Below are 25,329 nucleotides of genomic sequence, written 5' to 3'. Positions count from 1 at the left end.
CAATCATGTCTCACTCATGCCAGCAGTTGTGGCCAATAATTCACAGCTGTTCACCACAACTGTGTTGCAAACATCTGTAATGGATAAGGAAGAGTTATTGGCTACAGCTGTCATCATGCATGAAAGACGTGATTGGCAATGACTTTATAAATTATGGAGAGAGTTTGCCTCCAATTTGAATTTGCAAATTGATGTTAGTTTTAATATTATAGAGAGGTATTAGTCAGGTTCACTATGTTTTTTCGTTCAAAATTTTGGTAGATTAGCAAAACTATACATTTCTGGAATACTCAGAGCATGAGGAATTCAAAAATTAATGTTTGCATTTGCATAGACACCTTTGCGAAAATGACCCTCAGGACAGTGATGAAGATCTGTAAAAGCATATTCCTGAACGGTATAGACCTAGTAGATCCTGTGTATAGGACTTATAGTTCAATCTGATACTACCAAGGCTGCTTTCTTGCTTTATAAACCCATACCTATAACTTCAAAGGACTTGCAATATCATGTATTATGTAATACAGTTATATCACAAATATAAAGACAATGGTTTTCAATTACCTTTGTTTGTTGCTTTTCTATAATCCTGAGCACTATTTTGAGGCCTTTATTGGATTCCTTGACCCAGAAAACATAGGATTAGCATATTTAATTAAGTTTCTAGGTTGACTAGAAGCCGAGATCGCGCAAAATATGTATTTTATGGCGGCCATTTTCAAAATCCAAAATGGCGGCCATGCAGGTGTCTGTGCAAATGGCAACATTGATTTTCGGATTCTCCATGCTCTGATGATTCCAAAAATGTACAGGTTTGCTAATCTCCCAAAATTTTGAACGAAATTATATTTGTTAACATAGTGAACCTGACTCTTCATCACTGTCCTGAGTGTCATTTTCGCAAAGGTGTCTATACAAATGCCAACATTAATTTTTGGATTCCTCATGCTCTGAGTATTCCAGAAATGTATAGTTTTGCTAATCTACCAAAATTTTGAACGAAATTATATTTGTTAACATAGTGAACCTGACTATATTGATGTTAATTGTATTGAGATATCACCGAACCAGTGAATGTTTCCACATGCGGTAGATGGTGAAACTGTGAATGCCGAACCCATTAATGTGTTTACATGCGGAGAGAGAGCAGTTTTGTACGGGTGGAAACTCAAAATCAAAATTGTATTGAGAATTTTATGAAACCTGTCCATAGGACACCCGCTGGGACCCCAAAAGGTTCCACAGAATGTATGGCAGGGCTAGCCCCAAAACTGAGGGAGTAGTTCAGGGACAGAGGGACAAGTCCTGCTTTACTTTATTATATCGATGTGCAGGTTATACAGTCACGTGAAAAAGTAAGTACACCCCATGTAAAGTTTTGACTTTTTCAACATATTTCAACACACAGCTATTTGATCTTCATTTCAACAATATTGATAGATAAAGGTGATACAATATAACAAATATCATGAAACATTTACATTTTGTAGTCCATTGTATAATTTAAATAAACATAAATGCAAATTTTGCATGTGGAAAAAGTAAGTACACCCCTACTGTATTGAACATCATGCCCATCACTACATCAAATCTATCTATAATTCCAGTAATCTCTGTGTGTATGTGTGTGTGTGTGTCGTTTGTCTGTGACCGCTGTTTCTCGACAACCACGGGTCCGATATACTTGAAACTTGCCAGGTATATTGCTGGGGACCCGAGGATGTGCCTTTTCAAGGTTTCATATTAATCGGAGAAGTAGTTACCGAGCTATAGATATTTATTTACCAAACTCCGCAAGCCGTTCGCTTTGGACCAAACCATTTCATGTAAATAGAGGGGGGGGGGATTGTCACCGTACTCGCAAGCCGTTCGCTTTGGCTTTGCGAATGAACCAAACCATTTCATGTAAATAGAGGGGGGGAATTGTCACCGTACTCGCAAGCCGTTCGCTTTGGCTTTGCGAATGGACCAAACCATTTCATGTAAATAGAGGGGGGGGATATAATTTTAGATATATATATAGTACGGGCATGCCCTAGTACCTAAAATTAGAATTAGGTGCACCAGCTCAGGTGCAAATGATTATAACATCGTTAGAGAGGATCTTAGAGGAACCTGTCTTATTTAAACCTCAGACATTTAGTTTGGTTTGGTCTTTGTTGTTGAAGTGTGCGGTGTCATCATGCCTAGATCAAAAGAGCTCTCTGAGGCCTCCAGAAAGAAGGTTATAGATGCCTACGAGTCTGGGAAGGGATTCAAAAAGATCTCCAAGCAATTTGAAATCAATCATTCGACTGTCCGGAAGATCACCTGCAAGTGGAGCAGATTCCAAACAACTGACAACTTGTTCAGGCCAGGCCGCCCCAGCAAGTTCAGCCCGAGAGCAGACCACAAGATGCTGAAAGAAGTCTCTAAGAACCCCAAAATGTCATCACGGGACCTACAGGTAGCTCTTGCCACTGTTGATGTCAAAGTGCACGAGTCCACCATTAGAAAGAGGCTGCACAAATTTGATCTACATGGGAGGTGTGCCAGGAGGAAACCTTTGCTGTCCAGAAAGAACATCAGGGCAAGACTAAAGTTTGCCAATGAACACCTAGGCAAATACAGGCACTTCTGACACAATGTGCTCTCGACAGATGAGTCAAAGGCAGAGCTATTTGGCCACAATACCAGAAGACATGTTTGGCGAAAACCAAAGACAGCATTTGACCACAAGAACCTGATACCAACTGTAAAGCATGGTGGTGGAAATATTATGGTTTGGGGCAGCTTTGCTGCATCAGGGCCTTGGTCAGCTCACCATCATAGAATCCACTATGAATTCTTCATTGTATCAGAGGGTGCTTGAGGATAATGTGAGGCCATCCGTCGGAAAGTTGAAGCTCAACCGTAGGTGGACCTTGCAACATGACAATGACTCTAAACATACCAGTAAATTCACCAAGGAATGGCTAGAAAGAAAGAAATGGAGGGTTCTGGAATGGCCAAGTCAAAGCCCGGATCTAAATCCCATCGAAATGTTGTGCGGGGATTTGAAACGAGCTGTGCATGCAGGAAACCCCTCAAACATCGCACAGCTGACAGAATTATGCATGGAGGAGTGGGCAAAAATTTCTCCCAGTCGATGTCAGAGACTGGTAGACAGTTATAAGAAACGCCTACTTGAGGTTGTTTCTGCCAAAGGAGGCAATACCACCTATTAGAGCCAAGGGTGTACTTACTTTTTCCACAGAAGGAAATGGCATCTCTGTTAATTTTTTGTTGAATAAATTATTGCAAAGTCAATTTTTCATTGTTTTTTGTTCAATTAGATCACATTTATCTATAGATACTGTTTAAATGAAGATCAAATAGCTGTATGTTGAAATATGTTGAAAAAGTCAAAACTTTACATGGGGTGTACTTACTTTTTCACGTGACTGTATGTCTTCATTTATTAATTTTTCATGCCATGTGTGTTAAGGTTTTGTCTGAGCAACATTATAAATTGCGATTGAATGGTCATATAGAATGATAACGTCTGCTAAACCCGATGCTCAATGGTGGTGGTGTTTGGATCATCTGTAATGCCCGCTGGTTACAAACACATGAAGAAGGCAATCAAAACCACCTCTCTTTTTCTGCAATGATTACGGAAAAGTTTTGTAGAAACCAAAATGAAAACAAGGCACGACACTTGCAACCCCCCCACCCCCCAAAAAAGTTGCCATGGATACATCAACTTGTCCATTTCATTAAGATTAAAATTGATGAACTTACTCAAAGCTCAGATCAATCGGATGAAAATTGATTATATTTTTCAGATGAAATTTGATGATTTTAGAAGTTTGATCTCGAGTTGACCTTTTGACCTCAAATAGTTGTTTTCCCCAATTCAGTGACCCAATATGCAAACCCTGTTCAGCTTTCAAGTCAATCGGATGAAAAATGACGATTTTAGAAATTCGACCTCAAGATGTTTTGACCTTTGACCTCAACATGAATAGGCTTCTCAGTTGTGACGACCTCTACAAATTGGTGAAGTTTCATGATGATCGGTTTAGAATTGTGACCTGTGGGCATTTGATAAACAGACAGACAAACAAACAGACAGACAAATGAAAAATCACTCAAAGAGCGACACTTGGCAAAAGAGGATAAAGCAGAATGGCACTCAGGAGAGGATCCCTTTGACCTCACAAATAATTGGTGGTTGAATTCAGTTCGCTGATGTGAAAATCCAATTCAAATTTCAAGTCAATCGGATGAAGATTGAGGCTTTTAGAAATTTGAAAAAAGTGGTTGACCTTTGGCTTATTTTGACCTTTTTGGCCGATGCTGATCTCAAAAAGAGTTGTTGGTTGAATTCAGTTAACTGATATGTAAATCCCATTCAAATTTCAAGTGAATCGGATGAAAATTGAGGATTTTAGTAATTTGAAATTGTTGTTGACCTTTGGCCTATGTTGACCTTTTGGCCCATGCTGATCTCAAAAATAGTTGGTGGTTGAATTCAGTAGGCTGAAATGAAAATCCTATTCACATTTCAAGTCAATCGGATTAAAATTGAGTATTTTAGAAATTTGAAAAAAAGTGGTTGACCTTTGACCTATGTTGACCTTTTGGCCTATGTTGATCTCAAAAATGGTTGATGGTTGAATTCAGTTAGCCGATATGAAAAGCACATTCAAATTCCAAGTGAATCCGATGAAAATTGAGGATTTTTGAAATTTGAAATTGTTGTTGACCTTTGGCCTATGTTGACCTTTTGGCCTATGCTGATCTCAAAAATAGTTGGTGGTTTAATTCAGTTTGCCGATATGTAAATCCTTTTCAAATTTCAAGTCAATCGGATGAAAATTGAGGATTTTAGAAATTTGAAAAAAGTGGTTTGTTTGAGCACAATGCCAGTTTGTTTGAGCACAATGACTTTTGTCCAACATTGGCAAAGGTTTAAATAGTTGAAATGGTTGAAATGGTTCAATGGAACGTCGGGGAAACGTCAATGTTTCAGCTGGGAGACCCTGTACCATCCGCTAATCTCTGAGTATATTTGTACTTCAACTACAATTGTACATACAGAGTAGAAAAACATTGAATTATAAGAATAATAAAAATGGTGAAAAAGATGGAAATTAATCTGACAAGTATAAAACCAAAATGAAGAGCAAGACAAGGTATTATGTTCTCACATCACTTGCGTGATCATAAGCATTGCGAGCCATGAGCATGTGCGGCGTGTCCGTGATGCTGGTAAATTTAATGGATTCCGGAGGCTGCCGGTACTTTTTCTCATCAAGAATTGCTCCGGCTCTCTTGGCCTTTTCCAAGTCCACCGAGCCGATAGGAATCCATCCTATTCCTTGGAGGCACTCGCTGAAGTCGGCCTTGTACAGAAGCTGTTCAGGTACACGCAACAAACTTACACTCGAGAACATGGAGGAACACAACAGACATCTTTTATAGTGGACTAGCCGAAAGCACCCAGCGTTGCCCGGGTTCTTTTTGAATGAATTTACTACTATAATTCAGCTTTTACTCACGGCCTTAGAAGATTGACTACTATAATTCAGCTCAGCTTTTAATTGCGAAATGGGCCCAGCCTGGCCGAAGCGGCCTCGACCGGCCTCGCCACCTAGCCTTATAACCTTCCCGGGGCCCATCCCAACATTTATTGTTTCAGAGGTTTCCTCCTATCTTTCACCGTTCAGGAGATTAACGTGTGCAGACAAACAAACAAACAAACAAAGAAACAAACAAAAACTTTCTTTTATATATATAGATAAATAATAAAAATATAGATAAATATCGATATATAGAAGATAGATAGAAGATAGAATAGATGAATGAATTTTCATTCCACTTTGGCTCAGACCAAGAATACAAGGCAAACGGTCAGGCAAACAATTCATTCATGCATGTTTTTCTCCATGAATAAAATTATTCGAGCAATGTCTGAATTAATGAAAAGTCTCCTTTCTTCACATACGAGTATAACAACAAACCTTTGAAACACGTAAGTTCCCCTTGATCTCGCACTTCATTTAACTTCCAGTGATGAAAAATTTAACCTTCGGTTTATTGTCACTTTTAAAAAAACTTTCACAGAACACCTTACCCCACGCAGTGTTCAAGTATGTAATTCAATTAAAATAAAATAATGATTTTAACGGTTGTATCTATAATAAATGGATAAGGTGTGTGTGTGTGTGTGTGTGTGTGTGTGTGTGTGTGTGTGTGTGTGTGTGTGTGTGTGTGTGTGTGTGTGTGTGTGTGTGTGTGTGTTGGATCTCCATCTGACTTACCGTTTACCTGTGCCACGTGACTTTCCAACCGGGGAACGCACCCTCGGTATGCACGACCCTTATCTTAATTAGATCTTAATTCAGGCGAGCCTTAAACCGCAGGGTGCATATCAGACTGACAAGCCAATTAGTCGGAGAATTATAATCTCCTGGGCTGACCTAAGTGTGAAGAGCGCTGGATCAATGGGGGAAATGATGGGCATGGACAGATTGAATTAGGAATGTCAACAAGGAATTTATTATCATTATTTACAAGCCACAAGTGGGATCATGCAAAAAAGGGGGGAGGGAACTCAAAGGTTTTAATGTTCAAGGTGGGGGGCAGGGGGAAAGGTGCACACAAAAGCAGCAATGGGGGAAATGCGAGGCGATGACGTCATGACGTCCGCTCATTAGGTTGGAGTGCCAAATTCCAGATACTAATTAGTAACTCCCAACCGCATCCAGGTCGACTCCATATAGTGAGTGGATACCAGAGATAACGTTACCGTGTGGCAGGCGGTGCTTATCGCTCCCAGTAAGGTGCAGCAGTAGCTGTTTGGGACACCTTGCTGGCGGTTCCCCACTGATGGTATGAAGTCGCATAATGACTGATATAAAAACCAAAAGGTTTTCAGAGTCACACGTGTATGGAAGGCTCACTGCGTTGCCCTGATGAAGCCCCAACAAGGGTGAAACCAGGTCGGTAACTGTGAGTTTTGCATACACTTGTGACAATATCTGAATTTAACATCCATAATGGCGCACTGCTAGATGGCCCCTCCGGAGCTTTGCAGGCAATGCAGACATGCGTGGCAATGACGTCATGACGTTCACTCATTAGGTTGGAGCGCCAAATTACAGATACTAATATATATATATATATATATATATATGCATACACACAATGGATGACACATTTAGTTTTTTGGAAAATGTTCCCAGATACTCACATCGCTTTGGAGATCGTTGGCCATCTTGGCCAGCTGACCAGTCATGTTGTCTGGCGGCAACACGTACCGATGAAGCAGGTGCTTGTAGTCAGTACCGCTGGCCAAAGCCTGGGCCTTCTTCGCCAGCTCTACAGAAATCATGTCCAGAGGAGAATGGTATTTGGTCTTCTCTTTCTCATATGCCTTCTTGTACTCGCGCTCACTCTGCATCTTTGCGACTTTCATAGAGTGGACCAATTTGGGATAATCTACCAGGCTCTGGGCTCCAATGAGATGTCCTTTTTGTTTCTCAAAGGCCTGCTTGTACTTGTACTGTAGCACAGTACAGAGGAAAACATTTGCTCAGAGTGAATCGAAAGATCATTTTCACGTCATAAACAAGTGAATGAACAAATGTAGTTTGCATGGACCCCAAGCTTAAAACTTACATCACTAGAGATGTCCCTTGAGGCTTTTGCGATCCTGATAGGGATGGCATCAGCTCCTAGGTTATATCCATGGTCTCTTTCATGAAGCGACTTCAATTTGTAGTAATTCTGCAAGTTATTTAAAAAGAAATGTGAGAAAAAACCTATGAACTCATAGCATCGTAAAAAGCAGGCTTTTCATAGGATCATTGGTACAAGCAGAAATGTTTAAAATGAGCAGATAATACAGTAGCATTTTCCCAGATGACCTTCGATCCTGTATGGTTACCTCTGTCCACCTTTGGTTATGTTTTCATTTCACTCTGTCTGTTTGTTTGTCTGTCAGCAGGATATCTCAAAAAGTTGGGGATGGATTTGGAAGAAATTTTTCTGGAGAGGTTGGGTGTGTAGCAACACCAAATTGATTACAATTTGATGAAGATCTGAATCCGAATCCGAATCGATACAATAATTTTTTTAATTTTTAAGTGAATCTTCACCATTGAAAGATGGGGCCAAAAACTATATATATATATAAAAAACCATCACCGTGGTTATATATATAAACGTGGCGGTAAAAACTATATATATATATATAAAAAACTATATATATATATATATACACATATATATATACACATATATATATATATATATATATATATATATATATATATATATATATATATATATATATATATATATATATATATATATATACACGTATATAGATATATATACACGTATATAGATATATATACACGTATATAGATATATCAGTTATTATGCGATTTCATACCATCAGTGGTGAACCGCCATTGAGGTGATTCCATCCAGCTATTGCTGTACCTTAATGGGAGCGATAAGCACTGTCTGCCACACGGCACATTATCTCTGGTATCCACTCATTATATGGAATCGCCTGGATGCAGCCGGGAGCAAACCAATCCAAATATAATTTCAGTTCTCCAGCTTTTTTAATGAGCGCACGTAATGACGTCACCGCCATGTATGCACGCTCTGCCTGTCAAGCTCTCAGGAGAACCCTCCGACAGAGCATAATTTTGATCTTAGTTCAGATACTGTCATAAGTGTATGAAAAACTCAGTTACTGACCTGAGTTATCGCTCCCATTAAGGTACAGCCTAGCTGGATGGGATACCTTAATGGCGGTTCACCACTGATGGTATGAAATCGCATAATAACTGGTATATAACCGAAAGGTTTTCAGTCATAACTGTATGCAGGGACTCACTGCGTTGCCCTGATGAGCCCCAACAGGGCGTAACCAGTTCGGTAACTGAGTTTTTCATACATTGATGACAGTATCTGAACTAAGATCAAAATTATGCTCTGTCGGATGGTTCTCCTGAGAGCTTGACAGGTAGGGCGTACGTACATGGCGGTGATGTCATTACGTGCGCTCATTAAAAAGGCTGGAGAACTGAAATTACATTTGATATATATATATATATACATACATACATACATACACACACACACACATACACACACACACACACACACACACACACACACACACACACACACACACACACACACACACACACACACACACACACACACACACACACACACACACACACACTGATTATAGAAAGTCTACACCCCCTTTCAGAATTTTCGCCTTTTGTTGCCTTATAGCCTGGAATTAAATCAGACTTTTTCCACCTTCATTTACAGTGAAAAACAAATTCTATAAATTTCAGAAAATTAATTAAAAATACAAAACTAGAATATCTTGGTTGCATCAATGTCCATCCCCCTTATAATAGCAATTGTAAATTAGCTCAAGTGTAACCAATCAGCTTGAAAATCACATACCAAGTTCCAATCACATACCAAGGCCTCCACCTGTGTGAAATTGTAGTGATTCATAATTAAATCATAATCATAATTAAATCAGCTGTTCCTGGAGGTTTCCTCTGCTGGGTAGTGCATTTCACAGCAGAGACTCAACAATGAGCACCAAGGAGCTTTCAAAAGATCTCTGGGATAAAATTGTGGAAACGCACAGATCAGGGGATGGGTATAAAAATATTTCAAAGGCCTTGAATAGCCCTTGGAGCACATTCAAGACAATCATTAAGAACTGGAAGGTGTATGGTACCACCAATACCCTGCCTAGGTCAGGCCATCCATCCATGTGATAAACTGGATGATCAAGCAAGGACGAGACTGATCAGAGAGGCCACCAAGAGGTCAATGGCAACTTTGAAACAGCTACAAGCTTTTATGGAAAAATTGGTCACTGTGTGCATGTGACAATAATATCCCAAGCACTCCACACGTCTAGCCTGTACAGTTGGGTGGCAATAAGATAGCCATTACTTAAAAATCCCACCTTGAGTGCCATTTGAGGTATGCAAAAAACCACTCCGGAGATTCTGATGCTACGTGGCAAAGCGTTTTGTGTTCTGATGAAACCAAGATGGATATTTTTGGCCTAAATGCAAAACGTTATGTTTGGTGCAACCCCAACACATCACCAAAAGAACACCATCCCGATTGTGAAGCATAGTGGTGGCAGCATCATGTTATGGGGATGTTTCTCATCAGGAGGGACTGGGGCACTTGTCAGGATAGAAGATAAATGGATGGAGAAAAATACAGATTTTCTAGAGGAAAACCTGCTGCCCTCTGCAATAAAGCTGAAATTGGGACGGATGTTCACCTTTCAGCATGACAACGACCCAAAGCACACAGCCAAAGTTTCACTGGAGTGGCTAAGGAACAAAACGATAAATGTCCTTGAATGCCCAGTCAGAGCCCCGACCTGGGATAAATGCCCAGTCAGAGCCCCGACCTAAATAAATCCAATCGAAAATCTGTGGCCTGTCTTGAAGATTGCTGTCCATCAACGCTCCCCACGTACTTAACTGAGCTTGAACAGTTTTGTTTGGACAAATGGGCAAATATTGCTCAATCAAGGTGTACAAAGTTGGTAGAGACCTATCCCAACAGACTCACAGCTGTAATTGCTGTCAAGGTGCTTCCACCAAGTATTAACTCAAGGGTGTGGACACTTATCCAACCAAGATATTCTGGTTTTGTATTTTAAATTAATTTTCCAAAATATGTAGAATATATTTTTCACTTGGAAGTTGTGGGTTACGATGTGTAAATAAAGTTCGGAACAGCCTGAATGAATGAATGAATGATCGTTTAAGGCCATTTTCCCCGCTAGAGCGGGGGTTAGCCTTGCGGGCCCCATGACAATCATGGTTCCCTGTTTGAGGCAATGTTTTTATGGCCGGATGCCCTTCCTGACGCCAACCCTTGGTCACGCTCTTAAGTTCGGAACAGCCTGTTTTAATGAAATTTAATTCCAGGCTATAAGGCAACAAAAGGTGAAAATTTTGAAAGGGGGTGTAGACTTTCTATAGACACTGTATATATGTACATGTATGTATATGTCACAATATTTCAAAAAGTTGTGGATGAGTTGGTTAGGTGACACCAACAAGCCAAATCGATTTTGGTTCAGGTCCGATCCAGATCCGGCCCATCATTTTTTTTTTTTTTTTTTTTTTTTTTTTTTTTGTATACAAGATCGAGGCTCGTGAAAGAGCAAACATTAATCACACAAAAAGACAAACCGACACACAAAACACAAAAAACAAGGGGAGCGGCAGACAAGATGGGGAGAGAGGGGGGAGGACACAAAAGAGAGGGGGAAGAAGGGGAAGGACACAAACACAACATTTGAGAGCAGGGACATCGGGAGGACTTGGGGGGAGGTGGGAGAGGATTAAAACATATGAACACTGCAAGGACTCTGGGGTGAATTACCGGGGGTAGAAAAGATCAAGGTTTTCGATGGGGGAAGATAAGAGATGGTGGTGAACAGCTGTTTTAAAGACCTGGAGGGAGGAGTGGGATTGAAGGGAGTGGGGGAGTTTGTTCCAGAGGCGGGAGAAAAGGGGAATGAAAGAGTGAAGGTGAGCAGAGAGCCTAGACTTTGGCAGTTTAACCATAAGAGGGTTGCAGGCAGATCTTGTGCGACCTGAAGGAATATTGGGGGGACAGAGCACAGAGAGAGCTGGGGGAGCAAGGCCGGAGAGGAGTCGGTAGAAGACAGAAAGATTTGGAAAGATTTGGATACAAAATATACTGTTCAACCTGGCGGAGGTATGCGCTCTACCGAGTGCCATTCTAGATACATCTGTGTTTCAATCAGCACTGCCCATTCCCATGTGCATGATGCTTATGTCCTCATGAGAAGCACAAATTCCTTGTGGTGGAAAAACAATTTAATTATCCCTGCTCTAACCCTGGTGTTGGGCTAGCGGCTAGGGTGCCAGCTTAGGATCAAAGGATCCTGGGTTCGAATCCTGGTCGATCGCTGAATTAACGCCAGGGGGGTTGACTCAGCCTGTCATCCTTCCGAGGTCGGCAAATTGAGTACCAGTTCACTGGTAATTCCCTGTGTGTCGTAAAAAGGCGACAAACAGGGTTGGCGGCAGGAAGGGCATCCGGCCGTAAAACATTGCTTCAAAAAGGGGACCAAAAAAACAACAACAACCACGGTCCCCGAAAAAGGCCAACCCCCACTTTGCGGGGGAAAAATGGCCTCTAAAGGTGTTTTTTTTATTTTTTATCCCTGCTCTACAGCTAAATTAACAGCAATTTGGTAATGATCGGAAGGAATGGTTTCATATGTGCAATTAATTAAAAGCTTGTTTTGTAATGACATTTAGCTGTTGTTCTCTGTAACAGCAAACCTTGGCCAGAGAATAACGAATATTTACCTCCACCACCGAAAATGGATGGAGGTTATGTTTTCACTCCTGTTTGTCTGTGTAAGCAGGATATTTTTAAAAGTTTTCGATGGGCTATGACAAAACTTGGTGGATGAGTTGGGTAGGTGACAATGACAAGAACAAGTCTATGAGATTTTGGTTCAGGTCCGGATTCAGATCCTGCCCTTCGGTGGATACAAAATGTGAATTGCTCAACCTGGCGGATGTGTGCTCTCTATGGAGTGCCGTTCTAGTTTCCAAAGTAATCAGACGAGAGACTGACTAAAGGAAGAATGGAACAGACATTAATGAAGCAATCAAATGAAAGGGGGATTCTGCAAATGATCAAACCTACAAAACCGACCGAACTCATCCACTAAGTTTTGTCCCAATATGTCCATAACTTTTTGAGATATCCTGCTATGTATATCGTATTTGGCCCTTTCTCTCAATGGTGAAGAATCACTTTTTAAATTATAGTATCTGGATCCGGATCTTCACCGAAATCTAATCAATTCATCCTTGTCACACACACAACCGGTACACCAAGTTCCGTCCAAATCCGTGCATAACTTCTCCTGGAAGTCCGAGCAATGTCCATGTGTTTTATACCTCTCCAACCCCCTCCCCACCCCCCTTCCCCATTCCTGTGCTTCCTCCCCCCAAGCCCTCTCCCTCCCACAGATCTCCCGATGTCCCTGCTCTCAAATGTTGTACTTGTGTGCTTCCCTCTATCACGAGCCTCGATCTTGTATACAAAAAAAAACGAAAAACTTTTTGAGATATCCTGCTCACAGAAAAATAAACAGACAGACAGGGATGAAAACATAATCTCCATCCACCTTTGGGTTTTTTAATGATTTTTCATGATTCTGGGATTTTTCTGGTCATTATGAACAAATAAAACTTGTTTATGTCATTGAGATATAAATTCCCTTTGTGTGGTAGTAATTTGGAAAGATTTCCTATGTAAATCAAAACTTTAGTCAACATTAGATCTGCCATGTAATATTATAGAGGAACTGATGTAACATATATAAAATTAAACTTTAATTTTTTACAATCAATCTCGATATCACAGGTATAAGCCCATCATAGATGTGATTAATTTGTTCGAAGCAGAAGTACAAGTCTCGTACTTACATCACTGAGGTTTATCATATTGCATTTTGCCTGCAGCAAAGCGGGTGCATCGGGAGGCATTGAATACTGGTGTATCCTTTTGCTGTTCTTCTCTTTATACAACATCTGAAAAGAAAATCAAAAGTTCATTGAGAGATTATTTAGAAGATGTAAATTACACCAGAACAAGAGAAAAATGACCACAGTGTGGTCACCAGCTGCGACGTGTAGAATCATGAGGATATCCGTTGCAATATGCGCCACCAAATTCGACCAGTCATTAAATTATACGCATGCACTAGCGTCTTTTTGTCTTTCAGTTCTGGTCTTGTCCTTTGTTTTGCGACGCAACATGCTTCATCAACTGATTACAAATAATGTATGGACGTGAATGTTATTTCTGTTAATGTTAATGTTAATTCATTAATGTTAATTATTAATGTTAATTCTGGGGGGCAGAGGGATAATTTGAAACGGGCTTGGTCGGTAGGGGAAGTCCGAGTGTATGCGCATGCGCTATTCAATAATTACACCTAATTTGTGTCAAGTTCTGTGAAACGAGATTGATATGAAAACTTTCATGTTGTCTTTGTTGCTAAATTTATTCTGGTTTCTTCAAACAAATCGCGATTTTAGTCCGCGATGTTCTTACCTCATACCAACGCACGCCCGAGTGTATGCGCATGCGCTATTCAAAAAGGCACCCCAACAACAAGAACAACAACGCGGTCCTCTTATAGAGCTGCTCGTCACAGCTAAAAATCTGGCTTTTAGAGTCGTATCTTCTGAACAAAACGTGACCACATAGGGTGGCCGGCCTTCACAATATTTCTCTAAGGAAGCGACTATAAGCTACTGCTAAAGCAATCTAATAGCAAGGAGCATGCCTGTTGATTTGCTGCTGCCATTCATTTTATTTCAAAATTTCCACAAGAAGTGGTCAGATGCAGCAGACACAGAGATGGGGAGTGTTTTGGTGGGCAGAGAGAGAAACTCATGGTGTTGGTGCAGTGAACTTCCTCCTTCTGTGGAACAACTCCATTCCGGGATGCATACATAGTACCGTCTCCACGCATCATCACAGCATGATTAGAAGCTGGGCTAAAGCTCATCTCATTGGCACAGCACAGGTTTACTTTCCCACAAATTCTGAGAACTCATAATTCAGGAAGTGTAATAAGAAGAAGGGATGCAAAAAGTGGCAACGATTTAGAATTGGGACAAGGAGCCAACACACAAAGGCCTACTATTGTCGAACGACACAGTGGTATATTTAAGTGGTTTTAGTGGTTTGAGCGTGGGGAGTAACAGCTGAACAACTGAAATCTATCTATCCGGGTTCGTCCTGACATTTTTTTTCTTTGTTCCTTTCACATTTCTTTCTATTTTTTTTTCATATTTCCCTTTATTCATTCTCATTCTTGCTTCTTCTTTATTTCTCTCTTTCGTTATCTATCTGTCTCAGGAGAAGTGAAATCTTGCATAAAAATTTTTTTTAACATAGGGCAAAGCCGTCTAGAACAGTGTTTGTCTATCCGTATGTATGCATGTCCCCTCAAACATATACCAATCAGAGCTGAGGATCTGGTCACATGACAGGGTGATGTGATTCCATCTGATGGCGGTACAGCGGCTGACTCCGCATTCTGCCATTTTAATTCCAATTTCGTCCAGGCCGAACATATCATCGAACCTGTCATATATCACAATCGCCATGCTCTACCTTTACGTTTTTCATTCAGTGTGAAACACAAACAAACCGATTGTTTCGATAAACATCAAATATCGAAAGCATCGGCGTTACAGCTCTTCCAACAAAATGGTACGTATAGGCCTTAGGCTTCATACCTCACCTTTGGACCGCTTCGGACAAATTAAGCCCAGGTTTCTTAATACAGCAGTGTATCTTTCAGTAGTATCGTTTTCATAATAATAATAATATAGTAAATATAACCATAACACTTTAATCCCAATGTCGTGAATGGAAAGTTAATGGATTAAGGCATGCGGCGAGGAAGCGTCCTTCGAGCTCTCTGAGCTAGTTAGATCCTATCCATCAATAAATCAATCCCAAACTAGACAATCCAAAAGTGAGTACGTTACTGAGCTGCAATGTTAGTACCCTTATGATGTAATTCAAACTTTTCTTCGGTTCATAAAACTTACATCACTGCGAATCTTTTGGTGAGACTTTGCTTGAAGCATCTCCGGGGAATCAACCACTTGCGTGAACTTGAGCTTCTCTGCTGGGAGTCGATACTTTCTCTGGAGATAGCGGGAACAAAATGAAGCTTCTCAATAAATACACAAGGAAATCAAATGTCCTGAAATCAAATACCATATTATATCATTCCATTGAATTAAGGCGTGCATGTTCTGGATTATGTTACTTTTGGGGTTTTCTTCCTATGCACATATTATACAGAGCAATATCCAAGCATGTTGAAGGAAAGAAATTGTCTGATGCATCAAAGCGTTGGGAATCCAAAGTCAGTTTGAAAATCGCTCTCAACCCAAAATAGTTAAACTACTCGGCTGTCACCCGAAGTGGACAAGGGAAATGAAGTCTATTCTATCTGTCAAACTCTAACTTAATTGGATGTACACCGTACTCCCAAACCAAACATATGTTACCTCGTTCAATATGTTACCAGCTCTTTTGGCCTTCTCGACGTCCACCGAGCCAAGGGTGGACCAGCCTGTCCCACGCAGCCACTGCAAATCTGCCTTGTATTCAATCTACGAGGGTAATTGTCACATAACCAGACAACAGGTTGGTGAAGAGAATTGGTGAAGTTGGTGAAGTCAATGAGAAAAATAAAAATAAATACCAAGCCTTTTTACTTATTCTAAATATAGATTTTTTTTGGCAAATTAAATATCGGGTGACCACACAAAAAACGCGACCGACCTTGCCTTAATAACTTCCTCCGTACTATGATATCTTACTTTTTGCAGGTGTGCAAAGTGGAGTTTGTGTATAGTCCACAGAATAAGTTTCATAAAAATTATAATTATTATTATTATTATTAAATTATTTAGTTGAGTTGATTCAATATAAGTTAGTTGAGGATAACTCCACGTTTTCAATAGGCCATGGACAACAACAACAACAACAACAACAACAGGCATTTTAAGGCCATTTTCCCTGCTCGAGCGGGGGTTAGCCTTGCGGTCCCCATGACAATCTTCTCCATCTTGCCCTATTTTCTGCATCTCTCCTTGTTAACCCCCTTGCCCGCATTTCTTCTTCCACCACCTTTAGCCAAATCTTTCTCGGCCTTCCCCTTCCTCTACTTCCTTCTATATTCATTTCCATCACTCTTCTCAACCAGTCACTTTCATCCTTCCTCAACACATGACCAAACCATCTCAACCTGTTTCTCTTCACAACATCAATCACAGGCTCTATTCCCATCATTTTTCGCAATTCATCATTTGTCTTCCTCTCTCTCAACGATACTCCACACATCCACCGAACCATTCGCATTTCCACCCTTTCCAGCCTTCGTTGCTGCTTTACGTTCATTACCCATGATTACCCATGCTCCCATAAATCATAACACTTCTCACACATGCAGCATACACCTTTCCCTTCAGCTTCAACGACACTCCCATTGACCATGGACAATTAAGAAAAATCATTTTCAATCGCAATCTACCCGAGACTGAAATCTTTCAAGAAGCCTCAAACCGGGTTCAGGGTCAGATACGTAAGGACATCGTCTACCGGGGAAGGTCACAATCCATAGATTATCTAAAAACAACAATAACTGACACATCAGTCAATGGAGCCAAATGTGTTGGGGGTAATAAACAACTTTCCCCATCAAATCCAAGTATGCCTACAACGGGAGGCCGACGTCGGAAGCATGTGCTCGAACCTCAATCAAATCAATGACATTAAAGACATCCATCTGAAAGTTTCCATCGTGATCATGTTTCTTGTGACACAAACGTGCACCAAAGAATGTGTCATTTTAAATTAAAAACAAAGTGTTGGGGTTTGTTAAATTGTACGGGTACCGCTTTTTTGTGGTCACCCTATATATGCGGTGGTTTGAGCCTGGTGTTGGCTTAGCGGTTAGGGTGTCGGCTTTGGATCCTAGGATCCTGGGTTCGAATCCCGGTCGATCGCTGAATTAACGCTAGGTGGGTTGACTCAGCCTTTCATCCTTCCGAGGTCGGCAAATTGAGTACCAGTTCACTGATAAATCCGTGTTTGTCGCAAGAGGCGACTAACAGGGTTAGTGGCAGGAAGGGCACCCGGCCATAAAACATTGCTTCAAAAAGGGGACCAAGGTGCCCAAAAAGGCCAACTTTTTCTCTGCGGGGAAAAAATGGCCTCGAAAGGTGGTTCTATATATGCGGTGGTTCGTATTTGACCTCAATTATAATTTATGCAGGGTAGTAGGCATAGTTAGTAATTTTTGAAGGAACTCATTTTTATAAATGTGGGCATCAAATACCTACCTACAGGCTGGCAAGGTAGCAAAGAGGTAGCATACTCACTTCTGAGTTATCTACTCTGGGTTCAATCCATGATATGACTCCATCAACGTGGTGCTTTGCATGCAGGGCAAGGCATCAATGAGTATGCCATCCCTTGGAAGGACTAAGTGGCTTTCCCATCTGCGAGCATTATCTGGTGGACTTTAAAGATCCCAGTGTATATTAAGAAAATAGTAGGCCGTTGTGCAGTATTGGTACCCTGATCAACTTCCAAATTCACTGATTAATTAATTGGTGGAGAGAGCAATGGAAATTCACCATTGTGTATTCTCTGCCTCGTGTCTGCTTCGGTGGTGCCGACGCTCCGGAAAGAGCAGTTTGTGAACAGAACGGAACAAATCATACAAAAATACACCATTTCGTGTATGTCTGTCTGATGAATTTTTGACGCCAATACATTCCGTCGTTACTTATCCAATCTCAACAAACTTGACAGGATGACGAAGGGTTACATAATGAAGGTTGTAGCGCATTCATTTGCCCCCCTCCCCCGAGCGGGTTTTCCCCACCATTGCCATCAATGGCGTTGCGTGTTGAGGTGTATATCAATGTTAAATTGACTTTATCATGGTGTTTGTCCAAAGAAGAGAATTTATAGTGGCGTTTTTCCAAAGACGCTTTTAATAACAAAATTAATGATAATCGCATATTGTTAATGTTATTACAAAACAATATTAATACTAATAATGTCCCACTTTTTCCCAATAAAGGCGTTTTTCCTGCAGTGATAACGTTTATAAATAGCTTATAGTTGTTATGGCGTTTCAGTGGGAGCAACGGCTTCAACAGGAAGTAAAAATATTATAAACCACAAACACGTATGCTTAGCTTTTTAAACAGTCGCTAATGCTCTTTATAACACTAAATGAAGAAATTTGGAGCAATCCCGACATCCGTGAAGTTAGTTTTACTTACAGAACTGAGCGAAGATCTACTGTACTCTATATAACCCACAAATGTTGGGTTAATAACATGGCCCTTTCTGCCACTACCGTGGCATTTTTCCAAGCGAACTTTTGAAACTCGCTCCTTCTGTTTGATACGAAACTGAAAGGGAGAAGCTCGGGTTGTGCTCCTTTACCAAGCAGCTAGCTAGTGCTTGCCAAGCCAGCCGTTCCTTAACGGTTTTGAATGGAGTGCTTGCTAAAATGCTTAAACCACTTGGCGATCTCTCTACAGGAAACTTGGTAAATGAACACACACCCAATGTCCTTGAGATCCGACCATAGATCAACTGTAATCTATATACCCCAAAGAGGAATGACCCTTTTTCCGCTCCCGTAGTGAGCGGGTGTACTAGTAATCCAAATCACCTTTCCAAATACCCATAATCACATTGGCCTTCAACTCTGCTGTTGATCAGATGACTCCACTGTGTGGTGCAATTAAATATTAATAAATGAGGCGTATATGTGTTCAGTTTTAAAGATAAATTGGTTATGCCAGAGGGTGATTTTGCAGCTCAAAATCCACAGGAACAGTCTTTTTAAACAATTTTACTGAATAAAAATAACGGATGGGGAACACACAATGAATCAAGCACTAAAGAGAAAGAGAAAACTTGATCAGTACAAGCGTTTAACCGAGATGAAGACATACTGTGTGCCAATCTTTATCAAAGTTAACATCCGTACTTGTTCGGGGGCATGAGACAATGAAAGAATATGACAGACATGGAGGGGAATGTGGAGGAGAGCCTTCCTTGAGGTGCCTGTGAGGTGCACATAGGGTGCTGATAGGCTTCTACACCTGGCTGCAGTAAACCTGTACTGTGAATAGAATGGCACATCTCAACCTAGGATGCTGTGGCACGCTCAAGCTGGTCTGACTGCAGGACCGAGCATGGAACTGACCTCATCCTCTCCTCTCTGTTCCCTCTCTCCCTCAACACTTCTATTGGCACTCCTGTGGCACTTTTTCACCACCACGTGCCCCATGCGACTAGGCTTTTCCCCCGGCCCCACTGGGGTTCACACATTCATTCCGGCAGAAATGACATTCCAAGTCAAAGCAGCCCCCTCTTAGAGCAATCATGTGGGCACACCATTTCAATGGAACGTGACTGAAGCTGCTCTCGTTGGCATGACATTTTGATGCTGTCGCATGGGTTTCACACACGCGGACCTGCTATTTCGGTGTGGTCACGTGGGGAGGTGAGAAATTACAGTGCGGAAGGGTTAAGGATTTCAACAACAGAGTAAAAGAGAGGGGAAAGAAACAGACACAGGGGCAAGGGCAACAAGGATCTTCGATCCTGGTCGTTTATAATTGGGATTACAAAACGCTTATTCAAACATTCATTACAAAATAACTAATTAATAATTAATCCTTCATTAACCAACAATTAACCACCTAACCCTGTCTTCTACCAACCCCTCTCCAGCCCAGCTCCCCCAGCTCTATCTGTGCTCTGTCCCCCAAATATTCCTACAGGTCACACAAGATTTGCCTGAACCCTCTTATGGTTAAACTGCAAAAATCAAGACTCTCTGCTCACCTTCACTCCTTCATTCCTCTTTTCTCCCGCCTCTGGAACAAACTCCCTCACTCTCTTCAATTCCACTCATCCCTCCAGGTCTTTAAAACAGCTGTTCAACACCATCTCTTATCTTCCCCCATCCAAAACCTTGACCTTTTCTACCCTCGTTAATTCACCCCAGATCCACTTTTTTGAAATACCAACTTATTTCCTGGAAGTCCTGGCTGTGTCCATGTGTTTTATACTTCTCCCACCTCCCCCCCCCCCCCCCTTCCCATGCCTCCTCCCCCCCCCCCCCCAAGCCCTCTCCCTCCCACAGATCTCCCGATGTCCCTGTTCTCTACTGTTGTACTTGTGTGCCTCTCTCTCTCTCCCCATCTTGTCTCCCGCTCCCTTTATTATATGTTTTATGTTTCAGTTTTTTTTTTTTGTGATTAATGTTAGCTCTTACACGAGCCTCGATCTTGTATACAACAAAAACAAACAAAAAAATCATTTTCGTAACAATATGCATGTGCACGCCGATACTCACATCACTCTGCAGCTCGTAAGCGTTCTTGGCCAACCTGGAAGCTATATTGTCGGGAGGCATCATGCACCGATGTATCATATGCTTGTAGTCAAGATTGCTCACAAGCGCCTGAGCCTTCTTGGCCTGCTCCATGGCCATCATGTCCAGGGGTGTATGATACTTGGTCTTTTTCTCCTCGTAATCCTTCCTATATAATGCCTAAGGAGAGAATGAATGGAAATTATCCTTCATGAACTGAAGAAGTACAATGTGAGGTCAGATTATCAGGTGCTATGGCGGATAAGTGGATTCCCGCTGAATAGATCATCGAGACGTTATGTCCACTTGCACTCTTAGGTATGCAAACAGGCTCCAAATATATTGGATATTTATTGGACACGCTGGATATCCAAATATATTGGACATGGACACGCTGGAGCAATTTGATGTGGTGACGCATATTTTCAGTGTTCTGTGACACACTATTACCCATATGTGGTAAAGTGTAACCGATGACGTAACACAAACGTGTTTTTACATTTCATTCAATTTTCGAAGGACCTTGGATGTCCAAACCAACCTCATTTGGACTCCAGCAAAGGCGCCTCACATTGCCATCTTGGAATTGCTACCAAATCCGTCAATACGGTCACTGTTAAGACACATGATCCATGATCCAGTCTACGGGGGCTCATTTGAACTTGGACTTTACTTACCAGGTTAAAAAGGTGAAAGAACAGCAGAAAAAGAGGCCATTTTTATAGGCCATCTTTCCCCACAGAGGCCTTTTTTGGCCTTTTTTGGGCATCGGGGTCCCCTTTTTAAGCAATGTTTTATGGCCGGATGCCCTTCCTGTCGCCAACCCTGTTGGTCGCCTCTTGCAACACACAGGGAATTACCAGTGAACTGGTACTCAATTTGCCGACCTCGGAAGTACGATAGGCTGAGTCAACCCCCCTGGCATTCAATTCAGCGATCGACCGGGATTCGAACCCAGGATCCTAGGATCCCAAGCCGGCACCCTAACCGCTAAGCCAACACCAGGAAGTGATCATCTGTCTCTAACATTCCTGATATTTAACTCCCAGAATGCTCGGGCAGAGGCGTACTGCTCCTGTAACTGAAAACCCCAACTCATTGCCTCTCATGTTGGGAAGCCCGTCTGATTCAGGTAGCACACGATGCACAGTTATCATTCCTGTTCCAATTACTCATCGCACTGCCTACACAAGCCCCTGTTACACCACACCAAATCAGCAAAATTAAATAGAATTTTACTTTACATCCTGGGTGTGATAATTATATAAACAGCATACAGTAATGGGGATGAGGGGTGCCTGATCAATTATTTTTGCCTGATCAATATATCATCGGTCAGAGACACAATGTTTAGACTTTAGAGGGAGTTTTCTTGGTGGTGATGATTTACGAAGAGTCAGCCCTTCATAATTCACATTGTTATTGAAATTATTCAGTACTAAAGGTATCCACCTCGGATTAACCACCTTTAGAGGCCATTTTTCCCCGCAAAGCGGGGGTTGGCCGTTTTCGGGAACCGTGGTTGTTGTTGTTTTTCGGGCCCCTTTTTGAAGCAATGTTTTACGGCCGGAAGCCCTTCCTGACGCCAACCCTTTTTGCCGCCTTTAACGACAAACAGGGAATTACCAGTGAGCTGGATTCCACCTCGGATTGAAACAGAATAACATTTTGATCACGGTATTGAACAAGAATTTCCCACCGAGACTTACCGGACTCTGCATCTGTGCAACGTGCAGGGAATGCTTCATTTTTGGATCATCCTTGATGCTCAATGCTCCAATCATTTTCCCTTTTTGTGCTTCAAAATCCTTCTTGTACTCGAACTGTGGTGGAAAGAAATAAACACTGAAACTTTTGCTATTAAAACGGACGGTTCAGAAGTGGAAGCAGGAAACAGATTAATGAATCAAAACCAGATCAGCATGGACCAAATATTTCGGCCTTACCTCACTGACTATTTTCCTGTTCTTCTTCGCAGCAACGACAGGGATGGAATCCGGTCCAATATGTATTTGTTTGGATTTCTCTTTGTCCCACTGAATCTTGTATTTATTCTACATGACACAAAACACAGAAAATACATGCCGCCATTAATCATACTAAAATACGCAATTTGGTGTTTGTTTCATGGTTTTTTTGACCGCGATACATTCCGTCGTTACTTATACAATCTCAACCAAACTTGACAGGATGACGAAGGGTTACATAATGAAGGCACGGAGGTATATATAGAACCTGGAGAGCCAATGAGATGTGGCGCAGCATTAGCAGCCGTGAAGCCGTGAAGCCGAGCGGCGGCCATATTGGCGGGCCGAATGTTTTGTCAACAAACCATTGCGCCCATCGGTGACTAATACTAGTAATTGACTCGACAGTAGAAGTAAAATTTAAAATTGTACGTAACAATGTAAGTAATAATGTACGTAATAATGTGAGTGAGGGGTGAGCCGTGTCGGTGGTGAATGAGTGAGCCGTGTCGGTGGTGAGAGAGGGGGTGCCCCGTGTCGGTGGTGAGAGAGGGGGTGCCCCGTGTCGGTGGTGAGAGAGGGGGTGCCCCGTGTCAGTGGTGAGAGAGGGGTGCCCCGTGTCGGTGGTAAGAGAGGGGGTGCCCCGTGTCGGTGGTGAGAGAGGGGGTGCGCCGTGTCGGTGGTGAGAGAGGGGGTGCCCTGTCGGTGGTGAGAGAGGGGGTGCCCCGTGTCGGTGGTGAGAGAGGGGGTGACCCGTGTCGGTGGTGAGAGAGGGGGGTGACCCGTGTTGGTGTTGAGGGACTCAGTGAGCCGTGTTGGTGGTGAGGGGTGAGTGAGCAGTGTTGGTGGTGAGGGGTGAGTGAGCCATGTCGGTGGTGAGTGAGTGAGCCGTGTCGGTGGTGAGGGGTGAGTGAGCCGTGTCGGTGGTGAGGGAGTCAGTGAGCCATGTCGGTGGTGAGGGAATCAGTGCGCCATGTCGGTGGTGAGGGAGTCAGTGAGCCGTGTTGGTGGTGAGAGAGGGGTGAGCCGTGTCAGTGGTGAATGAATGAGCCGTGTCAGTGGTGAGAGTGAGTGAGCCGTGTCGGTGGTGAGGGGTGAGTGAGCCGTGTCGGTGGTGAGGGAGTCAGTGAGCCATGTCGGTGGTGAGGGAATCAGTGAGCCATGTCGGTGGTGAGGGAGTCAGTGAGCCGTGTTGGTGGTGAGAGAGGGGTGAGCCGTGTCAGTGGTGAATGAATGAGCCGTGTCGGTGTTGAGTGAGGGGTGAGGGGTGAGCCGTGTCGGTGGTGAAGGAATCAGTGAGTACACATATGTACATAAATAATACTGTGATTACTACTTACAAAAAATACTGTAAGACACTGTTTTAGTAATGTAATTGATCAATTATAATACATAAATGATCATAAAATACGTGTCAGACGGAGGACACGGCAGGAAAAGTTCGTTGCAAACCAATCACTAACTTCCCCAGTGACAAAAAGACGAACACACATGCTAACCTTCCTCGTGTTTCTGTTGTACAATAATCTGTTGTGCACATTATTCCACTTACCTATGAAATGATACATTGGAGCTCTTCCCTGTGGCATTTGTGCAACCAAATGGAGCACATTGAGGCATATTTTCAGCGTGAGACTTATGCAGAGCTGTCTGTCTCAAAAAGTTCGAAACAGCTGACAATCGGCCCTCCAAGATGGCCGTCTCATTACTTCCGGCTGCTTCAAAAGAGAGGCTTCATTGGCTCTCCAGATTCTATTTATAACTCCGTGAATGAAGGTTGTAGAGCATTCATTTGCCCCCCTTCCCAAGGAGGTTTTCTCCCCCGAGCGGGTTTTCCCTGCCATTGCCGCCAATGGGTTGCATGTTGAGGTGTATATCCATGTTAAGTTAGCTTTATCGTGGCGTTTTTCCAAGAACGCTTCGAATAAAAAAAACCAACGATATTAATAGCATAATATTAATGTTATTACAAAATAATATTTATACTAATAATATCCCAACTCCCATCGGGTTTTGTCCTTGAACAAACGTCGAGTCAACGTTTATCAATAGATTATAATGGCGTTTTTATGGGAGAAACGGCCCATCGGCCTCTGCTCTACCGGAAGTAAAAAAAATAATATTATGAACCACGAACACGTACGATTGATTAGCTTTTTAAACAGTCGCTAATGCTGTTTATAACACTAAATGAAAAAATTTGGAGAAATCCCGAAATCAGTGAGGTAAGTTTTACTGACAGACCTAAGCGAAGATCTACTGTACTCTATATACCCCATAAGTGTTGGGTTAATAACATGACCCTTTCTG

The 25,329-nt window shown here is 42.0% G+C and overlaps 1 protein-coding gene across 1 annotated transcript in view; it reads right to left on the bottom strand.

Annotated features, from left to right (window-relative positions):
• Positions 1 to 25,329, bottom strand: part of LOC137429336 (nebulin-like) — a 289,229-nt gene that overhangs the window by 243,103 nt on the left and 20,797 nt on the right. The window contains exons 11-19 of the mRNA XM_078779632.1: positions 22,999 to 23,106; positions 22,762 to 22,875; positions 21,035 to 21,232; positions 16,146 to 16,250; positions 15,678 to 15,776; positions 13,533 to 13,637; positions 7,648 to 7,755; positions 7,220 to 7,531; positions 5,175 to 5,381 (exon numbers count right to left, since the gene is read on the bottom strand). Of these exons, the coding sequence (XP_078635758.1) occupies positions 5,175 to 5,381; positions 7,220 to 7,531; positions 7,648 to 7,755; positions 13,533 to 13,637; positions 15,678 to 15,776; positions 16,146 to 16,250; positions 21,035 to 21,232; positions 22,762 to 22,875; positions 22,999 to 23,106 (1,356 nt within the window). The remainder of the gene's footprint in view (positions 1 to 5,174; positions 5,382 to 7,219; positions 7,532 to 7,647; positions 7,756 to 13,532; positions 13,638 to 15,677; positions 15,777 to 16,145; positions 16,251 to 21,034; positions 21,233 to 22,761; positions 22,876 to 22,998; positions 23,107 to 25,329) is intronic.

Source organism: Myxine glutinosa, chromosome 6, assembly GCF_964187855.1.
Source record: "Myxine glutinosa chromosome 6, kmMyxGlut1.1, whole genome shotgun sequence".
NCBI lineage: Eukaryota > Metazoa > Chordata > Myxini > Myxiniformes > Myxinidae > Myxine > Myxine glutinosa.
This window is presented reverse-complemented; position numbering and strand designations above follow the sequence as displayed.